Genomic DNA, 25,969 nt, shown 5'->3' on the forward strand with positions numbered 1-25,969 from the left:
ATTGTTTTCACCATTTTGGAAAATAATATCACCAGTGGCAACACTGTTTATGTACCTGAGTTCTGAACACATTTTATTTGTTTTCATGGCAGAATTGGAGAAGTGCTTGACTATCCTTATTGTGGTAGTGAAACTGCACAACTCAGATGGGACTTGAACCCACGTACCAGGACTCAAACCCAACCTAAACCCAGATTGGGACTTGAACCCACAGCTGACTCAAAACCAGCCAGAACCTATTGTCTTTTATTTATTTATTAAATATTTATTTGGTTGCACTGGCCCTTAGTTGCAGCAGGAGGGCTCCTTAGTTGTGGCTGCAAACTCTTAGTTGTGGCATAACTGTGGGATCTAGTTCCCTGACCAGGGATAGAACCCAGGCCCCCTGCACTGGGAGCTTGGAATCCTATCCACTGTGCCATCAGGGAAGTCCCTACTGTCTTTTTTTTTTTTTGGCTGCATTGGGTGTTAGTTGCTGCGCGCAGGCTTTCTCTAATTGTGGCAAGCGGGGGCTACTCTTTGTTGCGGTGCGGGGGCTTCTCATTGTGGTGGCTTCTCGTTGCAAAGCATGGGCTGTAGGCCTGCGGGCTTCTGTAGTTGTGGCACGCAGGCTCAGTAGTTGTGGTGCATGGGCTTAGTTGCTCTGCAGCATGTGGGATCTTCCTGGAAGAGGGCTTAAACTCATGTCCCCTGCATTGGCAGGCGGATTCTTAACTACTGTGCCACCAGGGAAGTCCCCTACTGTCTTTTAATTGAGATCACACACCTGGTCTCAGGACTTAATGAAGCTTGGGTTTTTTTGTTTGTTTGTTTTGACCGTGCCTCAAGGCACACAGGATCTTAGTTCCCCAACCAGGGACTGAACCTTCACCCCTTGCAGTGGAAGCATGGAGTCATAACCCCTGGACCACCAGGGAAGTCCCCCTGAAGCTCAGGTTCTTGATATCTCATCACAGAAAGAATTCAGTGAGAGACAGAGTGATAGGTAAGAAGTGGATTTATTTAGAGAGAAACACACTCCACAGATAGAGTGTGGGCTGTCTCAGAATGCGAGAGGCACCAAAATACAGGGTGGTTAGTTTTCACAGGCTGGGTAATTTCATAGGTTAATTAGTGGGAGGAGTATTCCAGCTATTTGGGGGGAAGGGGTGGGGATTTCCAAGAATTGGGCCAGTGCCCACTTTTTGGCCTTTTATGGTTAGCCTCTGAACTGTCAAGGTGCCAGTAGGTATATCATTTAGATGCTAAGGTATTACAATGAGCCTATAATTAGGCTCTAGGTCCACTGGAAGTCGAATCTTCTACCATCTTGGGCCTAATTAGTTTGTGTCATATCCACAATGGCTATGTCATTTTTTTTAGAAGTTGTGCCCTGCCCCCTTACCTCCTGTTTCAGTAGTGCAGGATATTTACATACTAAATATTTTATTATAATTTTCCTTACATTTCTCTGTAGTACAGTTAGGTCATTTTGCAGAGAAACTTCATTTGTGGGTTTAATTTATATTATCTATGAATTTAATTTTATAATGGTCGAAGTGTTGTCACAAAATGTTTGCTATAAAAAGGGCTAACTTAGCTTACACCTACAAGTTTACAAAGCATTAAAGCAACTTGTTCCAACCACCTTTGAATATTTACATTTTCTAATTGAAAAAGTAAAAAGCGTTTCTGTGGCAGTGTTTTTTGACAATACAACTTTTTGAACCCTAGAAGGAGACCCTACCATGCAGTTATTCTTTTTTCAGTAATAAGAATGGAATAGCGTTTTTTTTAAGGAACTAAGTATAAGCTAGCCTGCTCTTCAAACCAGGGACCCAGTAGTCAACGTTTTCTTCCATTTAAGGGGACTATGGCGCTGAATCTTCCAACAGGAAGCGATTCCTGCTGTGAAAGTAGCCCATTTCCTTCTAAATCACAACCAATGCAGCGGCCTGAGGGTCATAACGAGCCTACGTCCAATCACTTAAAAACTTGTTCAGAAGGCTGATAGCAACCCTATCCACAAATAGCCCTGGGCCTGTTGGGTTTCAACAGTGTATGTAACTCTGAACCCCCCAGGGCCCTGTGGTTTTGGAGAGGTGCACTACTAGCGGCCACCGTACCTAAACCAGTGGGTAAAACCAAATACTTGCTGCAAAGTGAGTACCTGTGCGGTGGGGGAGGGGTGAAGAGAGGCCTTCCGGGAAAGTCTGTCATCACCGACGTCATTCACCGTACAATTGTTTCATTGTTCCGTCACCCGGAGGACCTACGAGCTTGGAGGGCACAGTCGCTGCCTGCAAAGTGGAGGTGCCTTGGGTTCCTGGCCAAGCCACGGTGGCCGAGTAGCGTCCGCCCGCCCGCGCTACGAATTCCCCCTCCGCTTACCTCCCCCTCCCGGCTCTCCTACTCCTATCTACCCTCCCCTAGCTCGTCTGCCAGTCTCTGTTTTCGCCCACCCAGCCAGACGATTCTACTCAAGCCATCGTTGACTGCTCTACAACTCGCTCGACACCTGGGATCAAGTGACCCTCAACCTTCTTAGATGCAGGTATATCTGACTAGTTTCGACTTTGGGGAAGCTTCCCAAAGGCGGGAGAGGGTCAGGTGGAACGGAGACATTTTACACAAGTTCAGATTCCTCAAACTGTAAGAGAAGGGAAAGGCAGAGCGCTAGAGAAAGGAGCAGGGAAAAGAGCTAGGAGGAGGGTGAGAAAGATTGCGGTGTACTGGCGTCATATTTAACCCCCCCACACACAGTGATTGAAAGAGGTACTCCGCGAGTTTTCGCTAGTTCCCAGAGATTCCAAGACTTTGGGCGAGGGCGGGGGAAATAAAGCTCTCGCGAATTTTGAGAGCGGTGCGGGAACGGGACTGATTAGAAGATCTCGCGAAGTTACGAGTAAAGGAGCACAGGGTTTCCGGAGAGAAGTGAGTGTAGCGTTGAAGCGGTTGGTGGCGGGCGTGGGGAACGGAGGAGGAAGACGCACCGCTTAAGTACTGACGTGGGGTCTCTTTCGGCCTGGCAGGGTACGCTAGACCTGCAGCAGGAGACCGGGAGTTCTCGCTTCTCTTCAGGCATGAGTCACGTGCCGGGAAATGAGCGAGGGCTGGACCAGCAGGTGAGCCAAAATGTTTCTATCTAGGCCTTCATATTTGGAGCTCTTCCTTGGCTTAACGTGGCCTATGGTGCAGTGCTAACTAGCCACCTTCATCTTACTCGTGCTGGGTTCCTTTGGCCGTGGTTGGACTGTGGGCAAACGGGGGAGAAGACTGAATTAAAGCATGTAGAGGCGGCGTGGAGAAAAAAACGGATTGGTAGCACTCTGGTCTAGCTGTTAAACCAGGGCCGCGCGTAATGGCGGCTTTTGTATGTGCTTGCGATTGTAGCAGAGGCGCGCATGTGCTAGAACCGACGGGTTAGTGATGGAGGGAGGTGAGCGAAGTTGGACCATTGTTTTTGTGTCAAGGGCGTTCGGCTCTCGATGGACGGCACTGATTTCAGGCCCAAAGGTGTCGTTGACGTATAGGTGAAGGGTGGATTGAGGACACTGAGTGGGGGCGGGGGGGAACGTGGCCTGCTCTAGGGGTTATGGCGGCGGCCTCCTTTGTTTGGTTCCCACGACCATGCGGCGCTGGGGTCTCCGCTCACAGAAGGCCCAAGCTCCGTAATTTGTGCCTGCGGGACCCTGGCGGACGTTTTCACTAGAGAAAAAAAAAAAACAGCTGTTTTGTTGCTGTTTCCGCCGCGGTCCTTCTGCCTCTGTACTGCGGATGTGAGTGCTCTGTACGACGAGGCCGTGTTCCCTGAATGGGAAGTTTTGTGACACAGAGGAGCTGGCAAGGGTAGTGGGAAGGGGGTGAAGAATGGCCGCCGCTTTTTCCGTTGACTGCTGTCTGGATGTAATAGAAACTGGACGCCGGCGGGGAGGCTTCTGGGAGGTTAGGGATCAGGATTTGCTGTATTACATTTACTTAATTAAAAAAGAGTCACAGAATGGCCGTTAACCCGAGGGTGGTATGCTCTTCCGTCGTGAGGCGTACTGTGTTGTACGTCTTCTCAGGTTATGCGTTTGACTTTGAAAAAAGGGAGGGGGAAAACTAGCAAAGGGGATTCGCAGCGAAGATTAACTTTCTGTTACTGCTTTCTTCTTTCTGACTTTACAAACATTCAAATATGGCAGGGCCATGGACCTGTTCTTTTTAAATACAGTGCTTTCCTTTGAGGTGCTGGGAATTCGGAAGAGAATACGGGATCTAAGAAGAGTGAGGCTCTTCTTAGAGGCTTGTTTTCCATTTCCGGGAAATCTCCATTTTTTTTTTTTTTGCGGTACGCGGGCCTCTCACTGTTGGGGCCTCTCCTGTTGCGGAGCACAGGCTCCGGACGCGCAGGCTCAGCGGCCGTGCCTCACGAGCCTAGCTGCTCCGCGGCATGTGGGATCTTCTCGGACCGGGGCACGAACCCGTGTCTCCTGCATCGTCAGGCGGACTCTAAACCACTGCGCCAGCAGGAGAGCCCCATTTCATTTTTGCGGTGTTAGGTCCTGGGAAACTCTGCATCAGTCGCTTCGACTCTTAAGTGAATACCTTATCTCAGCTTCTGTTTTCCACGTTTAATAGTGAGAATTGATTTAGGGCAAAAACCTTTAATATTCTATGAACTCGTAAATTGTCGTTAAAGCCTAATGGCAGTACTTTATCCCAAATTTTATTTTTGTTATAAGTAGTACAATTTGAGGGATTTCACAGCATTCTTCTTTGAGGGTATTTTTCCCCTAAAGATACGGTTATCAACGCCTGCAGTATTCTGAGCTGAAACTTGATAGGTTAAAGAGAGCGTGAAAGTTGAAAATCTGATACCAAGAGTACAGGCAATCACATTTGTAGTATTTTCTGTGTAGATGGGATCCATTTAATTTTTCATAAACTATACCCTTTGGACCGTTAGAATTTAGTAATAACCAAATTCGAGATGGAAAAGTAGTATCTTGATTGAAGACGCATGTAAATTTGGTAATATTAATTTTGAACTTTTAACGTAGTATTTATAAACATTATTGTATAGCAGATTTCCTTTGCAAACAGGTGTCAGTATTGCTCCTTGATCTTTTGTACTTTTTAAGATTTATTTTGGCATATATAATTTTTCACTACTTCTGGTTATTTCTTGGTTAGTTCTTATGAAATGCAGTTAAGTGAAATAACCTTTTTTCTATAGTATTGAAACGCATCAGTGTAAAGGGACAGGTAGGAATTGAGATTAAAGATACTTATCTTGTAAAAACATTGTCATTTGGGCCAACTGACCATCAGTCTCTTTGAACTTATCTCTAAAATGGGAGATACAAATATTGTCTTCATGATGTGGCAAGCATTAAATGATTCAGTGATAAGTGACACAGTGCTCACTAAATGATGAGTGGTGCTGTTGCTGCTTAGGAATTTGTTGGAGTTAAAAACAGTTACTATACTTCAATATAAATAAATTTTTTTTTTAATTTACAGTCTTTAGGGAATAAAGAAATCAAAGAATCTTAAGGTTGCTGTAACATTTTTCAGGTATACTATTCAGGCTTAAAATAATGCCACTGAGGAAACCAGTGGCTCTGAGAAAATGGTAACAAAATTTGTTTTGGTAACTGATGAGATTTTACTATGGAAGACTGTTAGAGGGACAGCTTGTTTTGAGTGAATGCATTTGAATTATCTATACTGGTGTACTACTTGGCACCCAAGTCCTACCTTTTGCATTTGCCATAATTTATAGACTTGTGTTCTTAAAAACAAAGCAGATGGAGCAGCTGGCTAGTAAATATTAGAGGGTGGGACTAGAATTTAGGACTTCTGATTTGTCTTTTGTAATGCTGTCTGTGCTTGATTTTTCCCTTAGTGTAGTGTGTCAGCATGTAAGAGCTATTAATATCTCTGTTCTCCTAGTTTTCTGGTCTAGACCTGAACTCCCCTGATAATCGGAGTGGAGGAGGAAGTACAGCAAGCAGTAAGTAAAATTTTTGTTTATTTAGAATCTTTATTAGAGCTTAATGTTAATATTTCATTGAACTTATTTACTAAGTCTAAATTTAAAGAATGTTCCGGGGGCTTCCCTGGTGGCACAGTGGTTGAGAGTCCGCCTGCTGATGCAGGGGACGTGGGATCGTGCCCCAGTCCGGGATGATCCCACATGCCGCGGAGCAGCTGGGCCCGTGAGCCATGGCCTTTGAGCCGGCGCATCCGGAGCCTGTGCTTCCCAACGGGAGAGGCCACAACAGTGAGAGGCCCGCGTACCGCTAAATAAATAAATAGATAGATAAATAAATAAATGTTCTGTTGCCCTATGAATTTATAAAGTATTTTGGCATGTTCGGATAAGATGACACTGGTTGTTTTCCAGTGGAAACATAATCATTCAGAAGAAAGTTAATGTAATAGTCACACTTTTAGGAAACCAATTATGCCCAGTATGAATCCTGGCCCAATACGGAGGTGGGGATATGTCAGTCCCTCTTGTGAATTGGCCTGAAATGTGTTAAACCTGATAAAGGGAACCTGTAGACCTGTGTGCTATAGGTATTGTTCATTCCCCCTGGAGAACCTGAGCCTGGTTTTGGAGAACAGATGGAACCTGGCTCTACTGATTCTTGGGTGGTAATTAGAATTTAAAATGTTAAATTCTACGTTAGCCATGTTATTAATTTTTTTTGAAAAGAAGTTAAATCTTTGGAGGAGAGTGGGGTTTCTGGATTGTTTTTATTTACTTGCTACTTGTTAGACATTAGTGTCACAGTTAGGTGGATAGGGACAGGAAGTTGGTGTTCTGTTATGTGGCAGCAGATTTCACCTTGGACCCAGATTTCCAAGAGAGTAGTTGGTGCACCCTGAAAAGCCTGTTCAAGACTGGTTAATTTATATCAAATCTTATTTGCCGTTGTATGAATATCAAAAGGATTTAATTCCACCAGTAGACAGTTTCGAATACTTAATTAAGTTAGCAATTTGGATTTTCTATCAGTTTCTTTTCAGAATGTTTTCCCTTTACAGCTGTCAAGTGTTTATTGTTTAGTATTCATATTATTGAAATGGAAACAAAGCCTCTTGTTGGTTAGTTAAAATTGGTCAGTTGGTTTAGTACATATCCTTTTTCTCTTAGTATCCAGTTTTATTGTATATATTAATGGTTATATTTGTTAGTTAAAGGTTATAATTCATGTAATAATTTACTGAAAGAGCAGAGCTTTTTAAAAATTTTGAGTAACCACTAGTAGCTACTGAAATGTATTTGGTTTTAGGATTAGGTCTGCGCCACCAGGGAAGCCCTAGGACTAGTTTTTTAATAGATGTTTTTGCAAAAAGCTGTGTCTTAAAGGATATGATAAACTTTTAACTTTATATTTTCTTACAGAAGGGCGCTATATACCTCCTCACTTAAGGAACAGGGAAGCATCTAAAGGTAAGTGGTTATGGCAACTTAGTATTCAACTTTTTCTGTGTTTTGAAAGTTAGTCAAAGAAGGAGAAATGAGATAACTTTGGGAAGTGTATACACATGCCTCCCCCTGCCCACCCAGTGCTGCTTTCTGTTTTTAAGAACTAGCACTTCCTAACTTTGAAAGAGTTCATCTAATATTGCATAATGTGTAATTCTTATTTCTTTTAACTAGTTTTGAGCCCAAACTGTTAGTTTTACTAGTGCTTTTCATCTCTTTGTAAACGTTGATAGCCTGATTTCAGTCTGAAAGAGGTGTGTTTGTATATCTGGGGATGCCTTATTATGTAAAACAGACCACAAAACAAGTCCTACTTTTTGCTCTTAAAATGTTGCCTCAGTGAAAATGGGGTTATTGCGGAGTAGTTGGGAATTGCAGGATTGCATCTTTGTGCACACTCAGTAGGTTAGAGAAGTCTGGTCTCACCTTTTTGCTGAACTCCTTCATTTGAAAGATTTTGTTTGAAATGTTATTAAAACACCTGGTGTCTTTCAGTATTAAGTTTTTAATGTAGAGTGATTAAGTTATTAGGAACATACTGTTGTGATGATGATTTGAGTGCTGTATATTAACCAACACGGGTGTCCTGAAATTTTCAAGAGAAGGAAAAGTCAGGAAAACTATTTGAAGCCAAAAGGTGGTGGATAAAGAAGGAGTGGGGTGCAGGGATGGGAAGGGTGGAAATAAACTAGCTTGTGGTTGGGCATGGTGCCTCCATATTTAGTCTGTTGTTGCCAGCTGCAGACTTTTAAGTCTGTATATGTCTACTGGAACATCGGTTGGGTAATAAGAGTATTCTTTTTTCAGTGTAACTGCAGTTTCTTTCATCATGGGTATTCCTCAGACTATTTGGCTGGAATTGCATCTAAGGTGTAATTGCTTCAAAGGGGGAGTACTACCAGCATCTTAGGAAGTTAAATGGAAGAGACCTTAAAAATCTAACAGTCTTTTTTTCCACTTAGCAAAGACCATTCGTCACTTGGCTGGCTCATGATGGAGCTATAAAGCAGAGAGAAAGTAACTTCATTAACTTGTAAACTTGAGAATATTTAAAGAAACGTATGAATCTAGTTAAATTCTCAACTTAATCATTTGTTGAGTGAGTTAACTTTTTGTCACCTTCCTTTTATTTATCTGTGATGTGCCTGGAGACATGTGCAGAGGGAAAACAGGCAAGGACGGGAGTTTTCTTTTTTCCTTGGTGTACTTGGTTCTCACTAAACTTACAGTTGGGAAAATGTTGTTGGACTCTTAGGATTTGATAATAGTATACATAAATGCAGAGCACGGTAACAGTTATACGAACTGTTATTTTGGTGGTTAACCTGAAACAGATTAACGTTTTATTTAGTTGGGAATTCTGAAATTTATATATGCCATATAGCGTATATTTTAAATTGACCTACTTTTGTATTCAGCATTTGTGAGATTAATATTTAGGGATGGGACATAACTGGAAAACTAACTTAGAGCTGATCTAACTACTGCCATTGAGGTTAAAAATTGGGGGAGGGGGTGGATTTGGCATTCCTTTGAGAGCAGTCATATCTTTAAAAGGGGGGCTTGTCACACAGTCTTGTTAAAATAATCACTTTAGAGTAAGCTATTTTATTGGTTTTGGTAGATAGCAAACATTGACATTTAAAAAGAATGAATCTTAAATTATTAGTATGATAATGGTATGTAACGTATCAGTAGTATACTTGTGTTTCATGTAAACTATTACCCTCTTAGGGGTGGTATTCATTCAGTACATTGCTCTTATTCCATGAGGTTACTTTGCTTAATATAATTTCTTAATGGAAAAGAGAATTAAAGGTAGGAAAACTCTGCTTGTTAAATCAAAATAATTATCTCAATCTTGGTTCTCTTTTCCAGTGTTTTGATAATAATTCCAATGACCCTTGGTCCCACAAGGATAAGATAAAGGAAGGGTATGTCTTTGAAAAGACTGGAATCTTGTAAAAGTATTGTCACCTTCTCTAATTTTTACTTTTGGAAGGATTTTATGATAAGGACAGTTCAGAGTGGAGTTGTAGTAAAGACAAGGATGCCTACAGCAGTTTCGGGTCTCGAGATTCAAGAGGAAAGTCTAGTTACTTCAGTGATCGAGGAAGTGGATCAAGGGGAAGGTAAGTTATTCTCAGCTTGTGAGTGTGTATATAGTAGCAATTGAGGAATTAGTTCTTAGTTTGATGTGTTCTCATTCTTTTCATTAACAGACCATCCTATTATAGATAAGATTTTCTTAGTTCCCTGACCAGGGATCAAACCCACGTCCCCTGCAGTGGAAGTGCAGTCTTAACCACTGCTGGACTGCAAGGGAAGTCCCGCTATAGATGAGATTTTAAACAAAAGTTTACTAAGTTTAATATGTTAAACAGGAATTACAGGCAGTAAGAGTATGGTTACTTGATGTAATGAATGTTAATTTTATTTTTTTAATGGTTTCTCTATAGTAGTTTACCCAGTTTTAGTTTATTGTAGTTTAATCATAATCATTGCACAAGTGTGATATATTGATCTTAAGAACTTAATATCCCGTTAGTCCTATACTGTTTTATGCAAATAGGACTAAAACTCTTAAAAACCTTAGTCTTGGGCTTCCCTGGTGGCACACTGGTTGAGAGTCTGCCTGCCGACACAGGGGACACGGGTTCGTGCCCCAGTCCGGGAAGATCCCACATGCCGCGGAGCGGCTGGGCCCGTGAGCCATGGCCGCTGAGCCTGCGCGTCCGGAGCCTGTGCTCCGCAGCGGGAGAGGCCACAACAGTGAGAGGCCCTCATACCACCAGAAAAAAAAAAAAAAACCTTAGTCTGGTCACTTGTATATAGCCAGATACAACTTAGTTGACATTAATATGTTATTTCGCCGCTTTTTTTTTTTGTTTTTTTGCTGTACACGGGCCTCTCACTGTTGTGGCCTCTCCCGTTGTGGAGCACAGGCTCCGGACCCGCAGGCTCAGTGGCCATGGCTCACGGGCCCAGCTGCTCCGCGGCATGTGGGATCTTCCCAGACCGGGGCACGAACCTGTGTCGCCTGCGTCGGCAGGCGGACTCTCAACCACTGCACCACCAGGGAAGCCCTATTTCTCTGCTTTTTAATTAAAGATGTATAAATTATACATAACCACAGGTTAATTAGAGAGTCTTATTTCACAAATAAGTTACCCAGTATTGAATTGTTGACATCTTTGAAAGTTACTTGTGAACAACAATTCAATTACTAATGTGCAAGTATGTTTCTGGAGAGATGATAATATGATATTGGCCAAATGACTATTCTGATCAGTTGCTTGTGCTGTTTAGGTTTGATGATCGTGAACGGAATGATGGTATTGGCAGTCGTGGTGACAGAACTGGCTTTGGCAAATTTGAACGTAGTGGACGCAGTCGTTGGTGTCACAAGTCAGATGAAGACGATTGGTCAAAACCACTTCCACCAAGTGAACGCCTGGAGCAGTAAGATTTTTGTTTTGTTTTGGTTTTTTATTTTATTTTATTTATTTCTGGCTGCATTGGGTCTGCGTTGCTGTGCGCGGGCTTTCTCTAGTTGCAGCAAGCGGGGGCTGCTCTTTGTTGCAGTGCACGGGCTTCTCACTGCAGTGGCTTCTCTTGTTGCGGAGCACGGGCTCTAGGTGTGCAGGCTGTAGTAGTTGCGTCTCGTGGGCCCTAGAGCGCAGGCTCAGTAGTTGTGCGTGGGCTTAGTTGCTCTGCGGCACGTGGCATTGTCCCGGACCAGGGCTTGAACCCGTATCCTCTGCATTGTCAGGCGGATTCTTAACCACTGCACCACCAGGGAAGTCCCTGGAGCAGTAAGTTGTTGATATGAAACTTACCACATAGTATGATATATGTAGTAATGATTTGGTTTCAGGGAACTCTTTTCTGGAGGAAACACTGGGATTAACTTTGAGAAATACGATGACATACCAGTAGAGGCAACCGGCAATAACTGTCCTCCACATATTGAAAGTGTAAGTTGTTTTGTTTCACTTTTTAACTGTTCTTTAAAATTATTGCTAAAAATTTCATTGGGTTATGAAAAAGGAGAGACTGAGATTAATGTCACCATTTTGAGTAATCCTAAAACAGAAAATGCGTCAAATATAAAAAAAAATCAAAACTGCTTTGTTGTAGATTAGATCCCTCAGGAGTCCACTTTCTTAAAAATACCTTGATACTTTAACATAAAATCCAAAGCAACTATACATTTAACCACAAATAGACATTTGGCTGGTTACTTACGTTCTAATGTTAACATAAAACACATAAACTGCAGCAGAACATAAGGCATTTCTAGTTTTATATGTATTTGATTAACCTGGTTAAATTTCATTGACAGTTCAGTGATGTTGAGATGGGAGAAATTATCATGGGTAACATTGAGCTTACTCATTACACTCGTCCTACTCCAGTGCAAAAACATGCCATTCCTATTATTAAAGGAAAAAGAGACTTGATGGCTTGTGCCCAAACAGGTAAGCTCATTAATGAAGAATAACTTGACTAGCTTTAAAAACAGTACATTATGTAGGGAGGGCTGAGTCCCGTATTTAGTCTGATTTAGAGTCAGGTAAAGATTAGCTGGGGATGTCTCTTATGTCTTTGGATCCTTTGGGTGAAACTTGTATTTTCATCGGGGCATCTTGGGAATTCTATAGCACATTATCAGCCAATTAATATTGCTAGCATTCTCTCCACTGAGTTCATAATTTTCCCCTCCTGTGAATTCACTGCAGGGAAAGTTAACAATCATTGGAATAGGAAATCCAAAATCAGGGAAGAGCCAAGAGTCTATGATTCATAAAAATGTGGACAGGGAAAGGAGGAGGTGCCTCCCATCCCCTAGTACTTCATGAATTAGGAAATAAGAGGGCTGAGGTAGTGTTTACTCCTCTATCAGAATTTGGCGTAATTAAAAGATGGCAAATCTTAAACTTATGTATTGAGTTTCTTTTTATATAGTGGTATGTATATATAAATATATAAATTTCAGTCATTTGTTATTTTTAATATTTTTTAAAGAAATAAATTATGTCATTTATATCTGTGACTTTTGGGCCAACACTATTACCTGTTTTTTAAAACAAAGTTCTAGTACAGTAATTAGTACCCATGGTTTTTATTTTGCAAAGTAACAGAATGGCCTGCAAAGTCCTCTGTTATTAGACTCTTCAGAAAGTTTGCTGACATTCTGACAGTTACCGAATAACACAAGGAAGTATTGAAATAGAAGTTGATGCCATTTTAGAAGAAAAATTCTTGTGTTGTACAGATTAAATTGCAGAGAAGTGTACGTTGATTGCATTGTTATAAATGGAGAACAGAAATCATTTGGCATTCTTTGCTTAGCTGTATAAATATGCTATATATTTCAGAAAATTAGGCAGAAAATAATTCTTTTTTTTCCACTAAAAGAGCATTTAGAATACTTTAATTACTATTCAAATGTAATAAGGCAGTATTTTCTAACAGGGTCTGGAAAAACTGCAGCATTCCTTTTGCCCATCTTGAGTCAAATTTATACAGATGGTCCAGGCGAGGCTTTGAAGGCTGTGAAGGTAAAGATTCCGTTCCTTTATAAAATAAATAGTTTTTGCTTAGAAAAATTTTTGTAGATATCTGTTGGCACCGTTCTTTCTAAATGAAGCCAAACATACTTTATTTCCTTTTCAATCTATTTACTCAAGGAAAACACCTGTTTGGGTGTAATCCTTAAATTACAGAGGGGATTTTGCTGTCATGAACTTCAGAAATGAATAAAAAAGTTTTGAGTCTTTGAGCTTAATGTATAAATTGTCCTTACTTCTTAGGAAAATGGAAGGTATGGACGCCGTAAACAATATCCAATCTCCTTGGTTTTAGCCCCAACTAGAGAATTGGCTGTACAGATCTATGAGGAAGCCAGAAAAGTAAATATGCATTTTTACTGATTATTGCCTTTTTCATTGATTCTAGTGATGTTTTTATAAACAATAAATTATTGCTTGTAGTTTTCATACCGGTCTCGAGTTCGTCCTTGTGTGGTATATGGTGGTGCTGATATTGGTCAGCAGATTCGAGACTTAGAACGTGGATGTCACTTGTTAGTCGCCACTCCAGGTCGCCTGGTGGATATGATGGAAAGAGGAAAGATTGGGTTAGATTTCTGCAAGTAAGTGAATTTTTATATATGGTTTGTAACTAATGTTTACGTTAGTGAGTGTCAGTTTCGTAGTATTTTATTAGTATTAGAGTTAACCTGTGTGATTCATTGGAATAGAATCAAATAACAGCTAATTTGGTTATGTGTTCTATCTGTGTTTCACATGTATTAAATTATGAAGCTAGAATGTTAAAATGACTATATTAGCGTAATTAATTACATACACAACTATAGTCAACAGTTTCTCATCAAATTCTTAACTGAGTCTTTTTCATAACAGATACTTAGTGTTGGATGAAGCTGATAGGATGCTGGATATGGGGTTCGAACCTCAAATACGTCGTATAGTTGAAGAAGATACTATGCCACCCAAGGGTGTCCGCCACACCATGATGTTTAGTGCTACTTTTCCTAAGGAAATTCAGGTAGTTCTTTTTTTTTAGAATATTTGTGTTTGTAAGTGATAAATTAACAGACAGTTTTCAACAAAGTAGTAAATGACGCCTTCTTCCCTCTTCCAGATGCTTGCTCGTGATTTCTTGGATGAATATATATTTCTGGCCGTAGGTAGAGTTGGCTCTACCTCTGAGAACATCACACAGAAAGTAGTTTGGGTAGAAGAGTCAGATAAACGGTCATTTCTGCTTGACCTCTTAAATGCAACAGGTAAAATTATGAATAATAATATTGTTAGGTATAAAGAAGAGACTCTGTTTGGATTTCTTGAGCCTGTACCCTACCCTTCCTTTGCCCACTTTTCAAATCATTAAAACCAAGCTTATTTTTAATTATCTCCATGTGCATCCTTACTGAGTGCAAAGAGAACTAACAAACCAGTTAATACTTGTGATGCAAAGTTGCTATTAATAAAGAAAACATTTTATATAATTTTTCAGGGAAGAATTCACTGACTTTAGTTTTTGTGGAGACCAAAAAGGGTGCTGATTCTCTGGAGGATTTCTTATACCATGAAGGATATGCTTGTACCAGTATCCATGGGGACCGATCACAGAGAGATAGAGAGGAAGCCCTTCACCAGTTCCGCTCAGGAAAAAGCCCGATTCTAGTGGCTACCGCTGTGTGTATATTTTAATTTTATTTTCAGTTAAACATGTTTGAGTATTGCTGTACTTTAACAAAAATTATTTTTTTAGGTGGCAGCAAGAGGACTAGACATTTCAAATGTGAAACATGTTATCAATTTTAATTTGCCAAGTGATATTGAGGAGTATGTACATCGGATTGGCCGTACAGGACGTGTAGGAAACCTTGGTAAAGTGTTCAGTTGCTTGATGGTTTAACACAGAGATTTAAACATTAGAACATTACTTTAAAGGGAAAGCTGACATCAGATGTTAGACATCTAGAAGTTTTTGTTTTAGTTTGTAATTTGATTATATTGCAAATTATAATATTTTTGTGTTGTAATTAATGTTCTATATGATTATGGAAGCCTAGACTTATTGTACTTTTTTTGGACTCTTGTAGGTCTTGCCACGTCATTTTTCAATGAAAGAAATATAAATATCACAAAGGATTTGTTGGATCTTCTTGTTGAAGCTAAACAAGAAGTGCCATCTTGGTTAGAAAATATGGCTTATGAACACCAGTATAAGGGTAGCAATCGTGGGCGTTCTAAGAGGTACAGATTGTTTTGAACCTTCATTATTAATATTACTTGTTTGGGGCAAGAAGTTATGTCCAAGGTTTAATAACTAAAACACTACCACTACTTACATACTTTGGGCATGGGATATTTTTAGAAAGGTTGACATGGAGTAGTTAGATGTCAGAACCACTATCAGAGGAAGTTGAGTTGAAACTGAGAATTGGGAAGTTTAGGCGTGGGAATTGTCATTTTAATTCAATTTTGTATTTGTAAAACCACCACATAATCTTTTTCCTTGTAATAACAGATTCAGTGGAGGATTTGGTGCCCGAGACTATCGACAAAGTAGCGGTTCTGGCAGTTCTAGCTTTAGTAGTAATGCAAGCAGCAGCCGCAGTGGTGGAGGTGGTCATGGCAGCAGCAGAGGATTTGGTGGAGGTAATGTTAATTTTTTTCCCCTTTTATTTTTTGGCAAGGGCTTTCTCCCCGCCCTCTCCTTGTTTTTCAAAGTGTAATTTATTGGAGAAATTTTATTTCAAAGAACACAAAAACCAACACTAAGAGTTCATCCTTTTTTATTAGGCTTATATTAAAGTAGTTGAGAAGCAAGAGAAAAGATACTTAAAATGGCTGACCTAATTTGTCTGTTTTAACATTTCTTGATAGGTGGCTATGGAGGCTTCTACAGTAGTGATGGATACGGAGGAAATTGCAGTTCTCAGGGGGTTGACTGGTGGGGCAACTGAATCCGCTTCACAGCAAAGTCATCCTTTTGAAAAAGCTATTATGGAAACCACATGTAACTTAGCCAGACTATACTGTGTAGCTTCAAGAACTAGCAGTACATTACCAACTGTGATTCTCCTGAAAATTCAAGGGAGCTCAAAGCCAAGGGAAGAAAAGAAAGTAACAGTCAACAACCGTATTAAAAGTTGGTGTGAAAACTTAATTGCTGTAGTTTGGATTAACTCCCCTCCTGCTTATTTCCATCCCAAACTGCATTTATAATTTTGTGACTGAGGATCATTTGTTTGTTAATATACTGTGACTTAACCTTTAGGCAACTTATTATTTTGATGTCCTGTTGTCTCAGTAATGCTTGAGTTTTCAATTGTTTTGACAAAGTAAATCCACTCAACTTGGTCTAAAATCAAACCTTGGCGTACAGGTGTGATACAACTTAACAGGGATCATCAGTTTATCCGTAGATATTAAAAAGAAAAAATCTTGGATGGTATCCTGCATTAGGACTTTTTGATAACTTACAGAGTGGGGAGGGAAACATCTTACAGCAGAATTAGTTTCTAATATGGCAGCCTGTACTAAGTTGAAGTTCTGACTTGCTCACTCTATCCTGGATGGGCACTTGCAGGCTTTAAATAAGCCGTTCCAGTCATGATGAGGTGGCATGTATGAATACATCCATATGTTTTTCAAAGCACTCTTCGAAGTTAATGCAAGTAAATACAGCAGTTCCTCTATTAATGTTTAGGTTATTCTAAGCTAGGCAAATGTGGGCACATTATAGGAAAAGTTTAAAAGTTTGGATAACAAAAGTGTTTAGCAGAAATTTTTATCTAATTAGATGTTTTTAATGCCTGCCATAAATAAAATTGAGATGGTAAAATGGCTGACCATGCCAGTGACCAGTCCTTTTAAGGGCCTGCTTGGATTTTGGTCTTTAATGCATGCTAGTGTTGATGTTTTTTGGTAAACAGGATATGAGCAGGAGGGATTGTGCAGCAGGCTTTTATTTTAATGCAGGTTTTCTTTATTCTGTTTAGGCTGCATTGAAATGTTAAAATGACTTACATTTGTAGAGTTTGTAAATCAGAGTAACAACAAACACTGAAATCCTTGAGATCACACAGGTTGGAAATATGTACTAAACTGTGCAAGGTGTTATTTCTATATAGTGCAGTTTTAATGTATTTTAGTTGCATAGGTTTCCATTGTATTTATAGTCACTTTCTGCTAAATTTGGCCAAAGATGATTGTTCACCAACTAAAAATGCCTCTGCCACTTGGAATTCTGTGCTGATTTTGTGGTTGGAATGTAGTGATCTTTATAGGCAAATCTTTACAATGGCTTCAGAAGGCAAAAATTTCTTAAAGTGCAATAGATTTTCAAGTGTATTGTGCCTTGTTCTAAAACTTTATTGTAGGTGCACTTGACAGTATTGAGGTCGTTACGGTGCTATTTCAACTAGTATAGATTTAGACTCTTGTACATTTTGCCCATACATTTTTACAGAATACTTATTTTATTGCACGTTCAGAGAATTTTATATATATGTCTGTGTGCGTGTCCTTAAATTTCCAGTCTTATTTTTGTCTCTTGGAAATTGTTGAACGCAGCTTGGTAAGAACTAGATTCTAAAATTTTATTTGGGACCATGGAATGATAGTTGAGAAGAAAACTATTTGCGCACGACAGATTTTAGATACTTTTTGCTGCTAGTTTGTGTAATATTTATTGAACATTTTGACAAATGTTTATTTTTGTAAGCCTAAAAGTGATTCTTTGGAAGTTTAAAGAAACTTGACCAAAAGTACAAAAACACTGGCACTTGAATGTTGAATGTCACCGTATGTGAAATAAAATATTTCAGGGTAGTGTGAGCTTTTAATGTTAAGTCCTATTGAACTTGAGTCAAATTAAGCAGACCCAGCATTGGCAATGTAGGTAGCTGTAACTTTCTGACAAAATTTAAGGCAAAATTGGCAACTTGAAATTACAACATGCCAAGGTTTTGATACCTTTGTCTTAAAATATTAACGAAACACTTCTAAACACTGATATGAAGTGTCCACCTTTTCAAAGGTTCTCAGAGTTTTATTTAGTACATACTTTGTTTGCTTTGGTTTTCAGTGTCTGGCAAATTGTAGTTCTCAGATGTGTGGTTATCTTTGTGTATTGCCATAATCAGTGACTTTTACATTGTTTTGTCAGCCAGCAATATTTTCAGTAAATAGAAATAAATTTGCTGAATGAATGTAAATATCAAAGCGCTCAAGTCACTGTAAGTTTATTAACTGCTTAAAGTATTAGTTTTAGATGCTAGCACTGCATGTGCTGTGTTTTTTCTGATTTTACTAAAATAAAGAGTTGAATACAATCTTTGTTGTCAGTTGTGACTTAATGAGAGGTAGAAATGAATCTGTGCTCTCAACCTGAAGAGTTTGAAAGTGATATTTTTTGGTTATCTGCCAAACCCATTTGTGAAATACTTCTTCATGAAACAAGTAGTATTCCTGTGTTTTAAGTATTTGAATAAATGAAGGTGGTGTAAGGTAGGGATATAGAGAAACAGGATTTTTATTATAAATCCCACTGATCTATTTAAGGATCAACAATTAATTGGAACATATAACAGAGATGGCAGAGGTTCCCAATGTCCAACTTTGGTTCCTTCTGTTGGCTGATAAATCGTTATTACCACACACTGATGCTTGCAGCCACTACCAAGTAAGAGATACTGTTAAAGAACCAAACCAGTTTAATATAACATTGCAATAGCTCTATGAAATTTTTTTTTTTTTAAGCTTTAAATCTAACCTCACATGTATCCTTAATTCTAACGCTGTAGACTGGCTTTTGACTGTTACTAAACATCCTGTAAATGAGATCAGTTTAAATTCTTACACAGTTTTTTACACTCAGCATTACATGTTTGAGATAAAATATTGTCTGAGCTGTCTTGGTCTAACTGCTATATTGAATTCTGTTGTGTGCTGAACACACCTGGGTTTTTTCCAGGTTGTGGTTATGTTAAATTATTCATGACATTTGTTAAAGAGAGTAAAGAAGACTATTTAAGAGGGCCTATGTGGGGTCTTGCAGTGTGGAAGAGAGACTGAATTCAGTTACTTTGAATGCATGTGCAAATGGGAATGTAATATACCCAAGGAGCAAGGCTGGCGGGGTGGGGGGGAATAGAGGAAAGAAACAAAGGGAGGGGGGTGTATTTTTCTTAACTGACCAAACAGGACTTGCTGAAGGTGGATTTAGGGTAATAATTAGATAACACCGGGGGGTGGGGGGGGTGTTGGGGAAATAACCCTGTTGATCGAGAGTGACCAGATACTGAGGATTGGATTCGGCTAAACTGACTTAGGATTCTTGTTAAAATTGGACAATACAGAGACAAACAATGGATGTCCAAAAGTTGAGGCCTAGTTGTAAAATGCTCAGAGGAGCACAAGTAGAGTTTGGTCCAGGATAGAATGTGTCAGCTTTTATGAAAGACATGTTCATATCTCCTGGATACATTCTAAACTAGAATTGGATTGCATGACTTCCATCTTTCACAGTTTACTAAAGCATTTATTCTTGTTTTACAGTTCTTCCACAGTTGTATTAGGGATCTGGTTGCTCCATGCCCTCACCATATTTTGGCTTAATGTTTAAATTTTAGATACTCAGGTGGGTGTGTATTGATAATTATTTTAATTGATATTTTCCTGATGACTAGTGCTTCACATTTGAGCCATTTTCTTGAGGTTAATGTAAGCAAATAATTTGACCTTATCAGTTTAGGAACATGCTGACATACAAAAAGCTAAAAGAAATCTGGGATTTCTTTTTACAGAAAAATGTAGGTGAAGTTGGATTAGCAAGATACTGATAATTGTTGAAGTTCAGTGATGGGAACATAGAGGTTCAGTTATACAAGTCTATTTGTTTTTAATTGGGGTATAATTGCTTTACCATGTTGTTACTTTCTGCTGTACAACAAAGCGAATCAGCTATACATATACAGATATCCCCTCCCTCTTGGACCTCCCTCCCACTCCCTGCCATCCCATCCATCTGGGTCACCACAGAGCACCCGAGTTGAGCTGATGTAAGGTTGTTTTTCATATTAAAAATTAGTAAATAATAAATTACAGATGAATAATAATGTGGGGATTCAGTGAAGCTGATAATAATTAAAGGTAACTTTTCCTTCTAGTGAAAAAACTTTCCCGATGCCCTTCCTCTCGCCTAGGCCAGTCTTGCTTGTGGTCTGCCCAATGTGGAGTGTATTTGTCTCCTTCAGGTCTCAGATGATTTTTTTTTTGCCGGTACACGGGCCTCTCACTGTTGTGGCCTCTCCCGTTGCGGAGCACAGGTTCCGGACGCGCAGGCTCAGCGGCCGTGGTTTACGGGCCCAGCCGCTCCGCGGCATGTGGGATCCTCCCGGACCGGGAAACGAACCCGTGCCTCTCACTGTTGTGGCTTCTCCCGTTGCGGAGCCGGACGCGCAGGCTCAGCGGCCATGGCTCACGGGCCCAGCCGTTCCGCGGCATGTGGGATCTTCGCGGACCGGGGCACGAACTCGCATCCCCTGCATCGGCAGGCGGACTCTCAACCACTGCGCCACCAGAGAAGTCCTCAAACTGCTATAATTTTGAACTGTGCTGTGAGCGTCTATGCTTTGTCTGCATTTATACTGTGTCTCCTTTAAAAACATATGTCCTAATGTAATTGTTTCTTTTCTTTCCAGTTTTCAGCCTAGTAAACGTTTCATAGGAACACTCCACATTCAGATAGATTGAAGGTAGATTGAAGGTAGAGACAGCAGTATCTCCTGACTGAATATGAAGTGTGATAGACTGTTGAGGATATCTCCAAGCGTATTTCCTTAAGCAATTAAGGTTGTATTTGTCATTGATAGAGATGAGGAATTCTCCACATGATGCACATTTGCTGGTAAATACTCTTATTAAATTTGAGATACTTTTCAGATAAGCTGGAGATCTGCACATTCCTGCTACTATCAGAGCAGCACAAAAATATGTTTTAAGAGGATTTTAAAAATACTTTCTTCAGTGTTTTATGTTTTTCAATTGGCATATTCAGTCAGGGCTTCTAATATGTCATACTACCAGAAATGTGCTGTTTGCATTCTATAATCTGGTTCCACCCCCACCCCCCACCAAGGAAAAAAATCTCTACTGTATATTCTATTGAACACTGTTGCTATTCTCTAAATCTTTCCTAGTCTTTGACATACTTTTCTAGAATAAATAAAACGAAACTGCATTAACTCTGCCGTCTTTAACAAAGACAGTAAGAGGATTCCACATAGTATTTGTTTTTAGAATATTGACACTAAATGTGTGAATATTGACACACTTAGGGTTTAATAAACCCTAAGTGTGATAATAACAATTGTGAGGTAGAGTATATGAAAGGTTTATAAAGGGAAAGGAGGTGGCTTTCTCTTTATAATGGGGTGTTCCCTGTAATACCCCATTCTGTAGTGGTATACCTGAATCTTTTGGATCTCACTGCTTAGCCTTGTAGGAGGTAACAAACATTGACCCATATTTGGGATAAATACATTTGTTAATATGATTCTTTAGAGTTATGGAGAAATCACATCAGGAAAAATTGGGAGTTACGAACTAATCGAAGACCTATTTGAGTACCTATCAACTGACAGTACCATATTTGACATTTCTAGTACTAAAACATAGAACAACTTTGTGGTACCTCCTCCCAAAATTATACTACTGTAAACATAGCAAGAATGTTCAATTCAGGTTTTAATACAATTTGTACTGGCCTTTTGTTTCATTTCTAAAACTGTTTATTTTGAAATAATTATAAATGTACAGGAAGTTATAAAAATGATATAGATGTACCCTTTATTCTTTTTTCCAGTGAATACATTTTACATACATTATAGAACAATATCAAAACTGGGAAACTGATGTGCACAGAGCCCTATGCCATTTTATCACACATGTAGATTTGTGTAACCAGGACAGCAATCAAGATACAGAAGTATAAAAAAAGTATATATATATATATTTTTTAAATGTATTCTATCACCACAAAGATCTTCATCTCACAACTCCCAAACAGGAACACCCACCATACTTCTCATCCCAGTATCTACTAATCCGTTCTCATTTATAAAATTTGTCATTGCAAGAAGTTATATACACCAATTTATACAGTATGTGATTTGAACTTCGCTTAGACTTGTATTTTGGTTTATTTATAAATAAGTTTGTAGATTTATGTAGTGTTTTTTGTTTTTTTTTGGTGTTGCTGTAGGTACTACATTTGACATGCATAACCTGTCACAGTCTACTTGTGTTGACATGTTACCAGTTCAAGTAAAGAGTAGAATATGGAGTTAATATTCCAGGTTCCTGAAGTCAGAGTATTTCCAATACATTATTTAAAATTCATCTGCACAGATTTGTCTATTTTTCCACATTTATTTATTTAATCTTTTATTTATATTAATATGGATTCATATTTACTTAATATTTTGAGTTTTAATCCATACTACTATATTTACTTCATTGCTTAAATTGTTCATGCTTAGAGTATTGGCAACTTTTTATGCTGGCTCCTGTGTCTCTTTGACATATTTTCATCTTTGATTTTAGCACTTCTTTACTTTTTGCTACTGCTAGATATTCAAGACTCATCTCATTGTCTCATATATTTCCTGCCCCAGTCTTTAGTCACCCAATTTTCCAAGGAGTCAAATATCCTTTTACTAGAGAATAATATTAGAAACCAAGATCCAGGTACTGGGGGTGCTATAGCTACTAGTCATGGTTTGTAGTCGCCCTATCCTTATACAGCAAGAAAATATATATGTGAAAATTATGTTGTGCATATACCTGTATCTACAATTACTTTATATCCCTATTAAGATACCTTGAATTAAGTTAAAAGTTCATAATTATGTGTCCAGCTCTAATCAATTATCATAGAGATCACTCAAGCCTCGTTTTGCTTATCTGTAACCTCTCACTCCAGTAGTGACCCTGGTGCCTACTATTTCACCATCTATTTGCTTAATTGTTTATTTCCAGTATACCCATATAGTGGTTTCAAAATTGTTAACCCGTATCCCCATGGGCAGCAACTTTATCAACTACAGTACATTGTTTCTGTACAGTTCCTTTTGCCTTTACTTTTACAGACCCCACCTCATTTCCAAAGTTACTTAGGAAGCAATTCCGTCTTCTCTCTTCAGTGTGGTTGTTTCACACTTTTGCAATACAGTTAAGAGTCTTTCCTGGCACTTTGCATTCCACACAAGCCTCTTCTGACACCTAAATATTTGTGTGTGTGTATATACTAACATAAAGATTCTCCTTTTGTGCTGCAAAATTCTGCAAATTTTGACAAATGTATAGTGTCATTATCTACCATTTACAGAATTATACAAAATAGTTTCATCTCCAAAAATAACCCCACTGTTTTCTCTGTTCAACCTTCTCCCTATTCCAAACCCCTGGGGAATAGTTTTGTCTTTTCCAGAATGTCATATAAGTGCAGTCATATAGTAAGTTGCCCTTCCATACTGAATTCTTTTACCATAGAAATTTAAGACTCATCTATGCATTGCTTGATAGCTTATTCCTTTTTAAAAAAATTTTAATAATTAGTTAATTAACCTTTGGCTGCGTTGGGTCTTGGTTGCTGGGCAGGCTTTCTCTAGTTGCGGGGAGTAGGGTCTATCCTTCGTTGCTGTGCGCGGGCTTCTAATTGCAGTGGCTTCTCTTGTTGCGGCGCACAGGCTCTAGGCGTGCAGGCCTCAGTAGTTGTGGCATGTGGGCTCAGTAGTTGTGGCTCGTGGGCTCTAGAGCGCAGGCTCAGTAGTTGTGGTGCATGGGCTTAGTTGCTCCACAGCATGTGGGATCTTCCCAGACCAGGGCTCGAACCCGTGTCCCATGCATTGGCAGGTGGATTCTTAACCATTGTGCCACCAGGGAAGGCTACTCATTCCTTTTTAAGTGCTGAATAATATTCCATTTTATATATGTCCTATAGCTTTCTGGTTCATTCATTCACTTATTAAAGTGCATCTTAGTTGATTCCAGTTTTCAGTGCTTATGAATAAGGCTATTATAAACATTCACTTGGAGGTTTTTTGTGTGGACTTTTATCAATTTATCAGTTTTTTAATTTCATGCATTATACTTTTTGGTGTTGTATCTAAAAATTCATCATGAAACCAAGGATCACATAGAATTTCATCTATGATTCCTTCTAGAATTTTTATACTTTTGCATTTTTAACTTTAGATCAATGATCCATTCAGGTTCATTTCTGTGTCTAGGTTATTCTGCCTTTGGAATCCCTAAATTTACTTTTTAGTTAACTAAAATTAGTTAACTAAATTTACTTTTTACTAAATTTACTTTTAATCCCTAAATTTACTTTTTAGTTAACTAAAATTATTTAGTTAACTAAAAATCTTTAGTTAACTAAGATTATTAACCAGAATCTTGTTTATAACTTGTACATTTCTTAAATTTTGTGACTATAATTTCCTTTGGGTGAAATTCTCATTCTAAAAATATCTTACTCTCTTTTAAAAAAGTAATCGTGGGCTTCCCTGGTGAGAGCACACACATTTTCTCCATGTGCATCTGACAGTTAAAACCCTTTTTGAGTTGCATTTGATTCACACGACTGGAAAACGGTATTCAAAAAATGAGGACTTTCGGGCTTCCCTGGTGGCGCAGTGGTTGAGAGTCCGCCTGCCGATGCAGGGGAAATGGGTTCGGGAGGTCCGGGAGGATCCCACATGCCGTGGAGCGGCTGGGCCCGTGAGCCTCGGCTGCTGAGCCTGTGCTCCACAACGGGAGAGGCCACAACAGTGAGAGGCCCGCGTACCGCAAAAAAAAAAAAAAGAAATCGTATCCAATCTAAAGTCTTTTTGATGTTTAAAATTTCTTTATTTTAAATATTTCTTTATTTTAAACATACTTGTTTTAGAATCTGGTTAGCACTTTGGAAATGTTAAACCAATAACTGAGAAAATTTCACTGAGAAAACTTGAAGATCCTAGTGGATTTACTCAAGGATTCATTAACTGAGCAGCATCCCACCTAGCAAATACAAAGGAAAGCTATTTAAGACAGAAGGGGGCAGGAAAGTCACAAACAAAAGACAAGAAAGTCACAAACAAAAGAATTATTTCAGGCAAGGTTGTCTTCCTGTGGGTGAAGGTGGGAGTCTAACAGTTTGATTATCTTACTAGTGCTGGCCAGGCAATTCCAGACTGAATGATGAAAGGTCACATTCCTGAGAGAGTCTGAAGCTCAATTAAGTCTTGGTTTAAGACTGGGTTTTAGCACAAGGGATTCCATTTTGGGGCGTCATTTCTTTTTTAGCAGAAAGTTCTATCTCTTTGCTGACTGAAAAAAAATGCACAACCTAAGAGTTGAAAATTATGTTTTATTGGGCAGACTTCCTGAGGACTCAAGCCCAGGAGGCAGCCTCTGAAGACTGCTCTGAAGAGGTAAGGGAAGAGCCAGGATACCAAGTAGTGAGAACATCAAAAGATTGGTGTTAATTAAAGAAAAGCAATATCTCAAGTTAACAGAGTTAGCACTTTTTTATGTACGAGAAGATGCGAGGGTCTAGGCTCACTGAAATCATTCCTTTGATACGCAGCTTAACTATATAGAGCCAGCATCCTGTTCTTTCCCATCATGATTCCCATCGCAGTAAACTGCTGGGGGCAGCTGCAGTGGCTAAATGGCAGCAACATCCTTTGCTTACTAATATGGCAAGCAACATTTTTTCATTTACAACTTTAAATTCTAGGATATTGGATTTAATTTTACTGTTTGCTTACTGTAATGGGATTGTTTCCTTGTGTTTTATATACTTTTGCATAATCTCATTTTCTGTATGTATCAGAGCAATTTACCTTTGATTTTTGAAGTCATTCCAGTAAGAAGGCCAGGACTAATTTTTATTGACTTTGTAAGGACA

The 25,969-nt window shown here is 39.1% G+C and overlaps 1 protein-coding gene across 2 annotated transcripts; it reads left to right on the top strand.

Annotated features, from left to right (window-relative positions):
* The first annotated feature begins 2,276 nt into the window (after nucleotides 1-2,276).
* LOC309978911 (ATP-dependent RNA helicase DDX3X-like) lies at nucleotides 2,277-16,817 on the top strand. 2 transcript variants are annotated; one of them, XM_082865583.1, is made up of 18 exons: nucleotides 2,277-2,533; nucleotides 3,012-3,104; nucleotides 5,920-5,980; nucleotides 7,382-7,429; nucleotides 9,468-9,597; nucleotides 10,775-10,927; nucleotides 11,343-11,442; nucleotides 11,811-11,946; nucleotides 12,944-13,029; nucleotides 13,282-13,380; nucleotides 13,462-13,622; nucleotides 13,894-14,038; nucleotides 14,135-14,279; nucleotides 14,510-14,691; nucleotides 14,768-14,885; nucleotides 15,102-15,255; nucleotides 15,530-15,660; nucleotides 15,889-16,817. In XM_082865583.1, the coding sequence occupies exons 1-18, from the start codon at nucleotides 2,528-2,530 to the stop codon at nucleotides 15,966-15,968; spliced, it is 2,028 nt and encodes a 675-aa protein (XP_082721709.1). In that variant the 5' UTR covers nucleotides 2,277-2,527; the 3' UTR covers nucleotides 15,969-16,817. The 2 variants fall into 2 exon arrangements, with proteins under 2 accessions (XP_082721709.1, XP_082721710.1); XM_082865584.1 differs by lacking the exon at nucleotides 2,277-2,533 and adding an exon at nucleotides 2,900-2,913.
* The last annotated feature ends 9,152 nt before the right edge of the window (nucleotides 16,818-25,969 follow it).

Source organism: Leucopleurus acutus (genome assembly GCF_964270905.1).
Source record: "Leucopleurus acutus genome assembly, chromosome: Y".
Taxonomy (NCBI): Eukaryota; Metazoa; Chordata; class Mammalia; order Artiodactyla; family Delphinidae; genus Leucopleurus; species Leucopleurus acutus.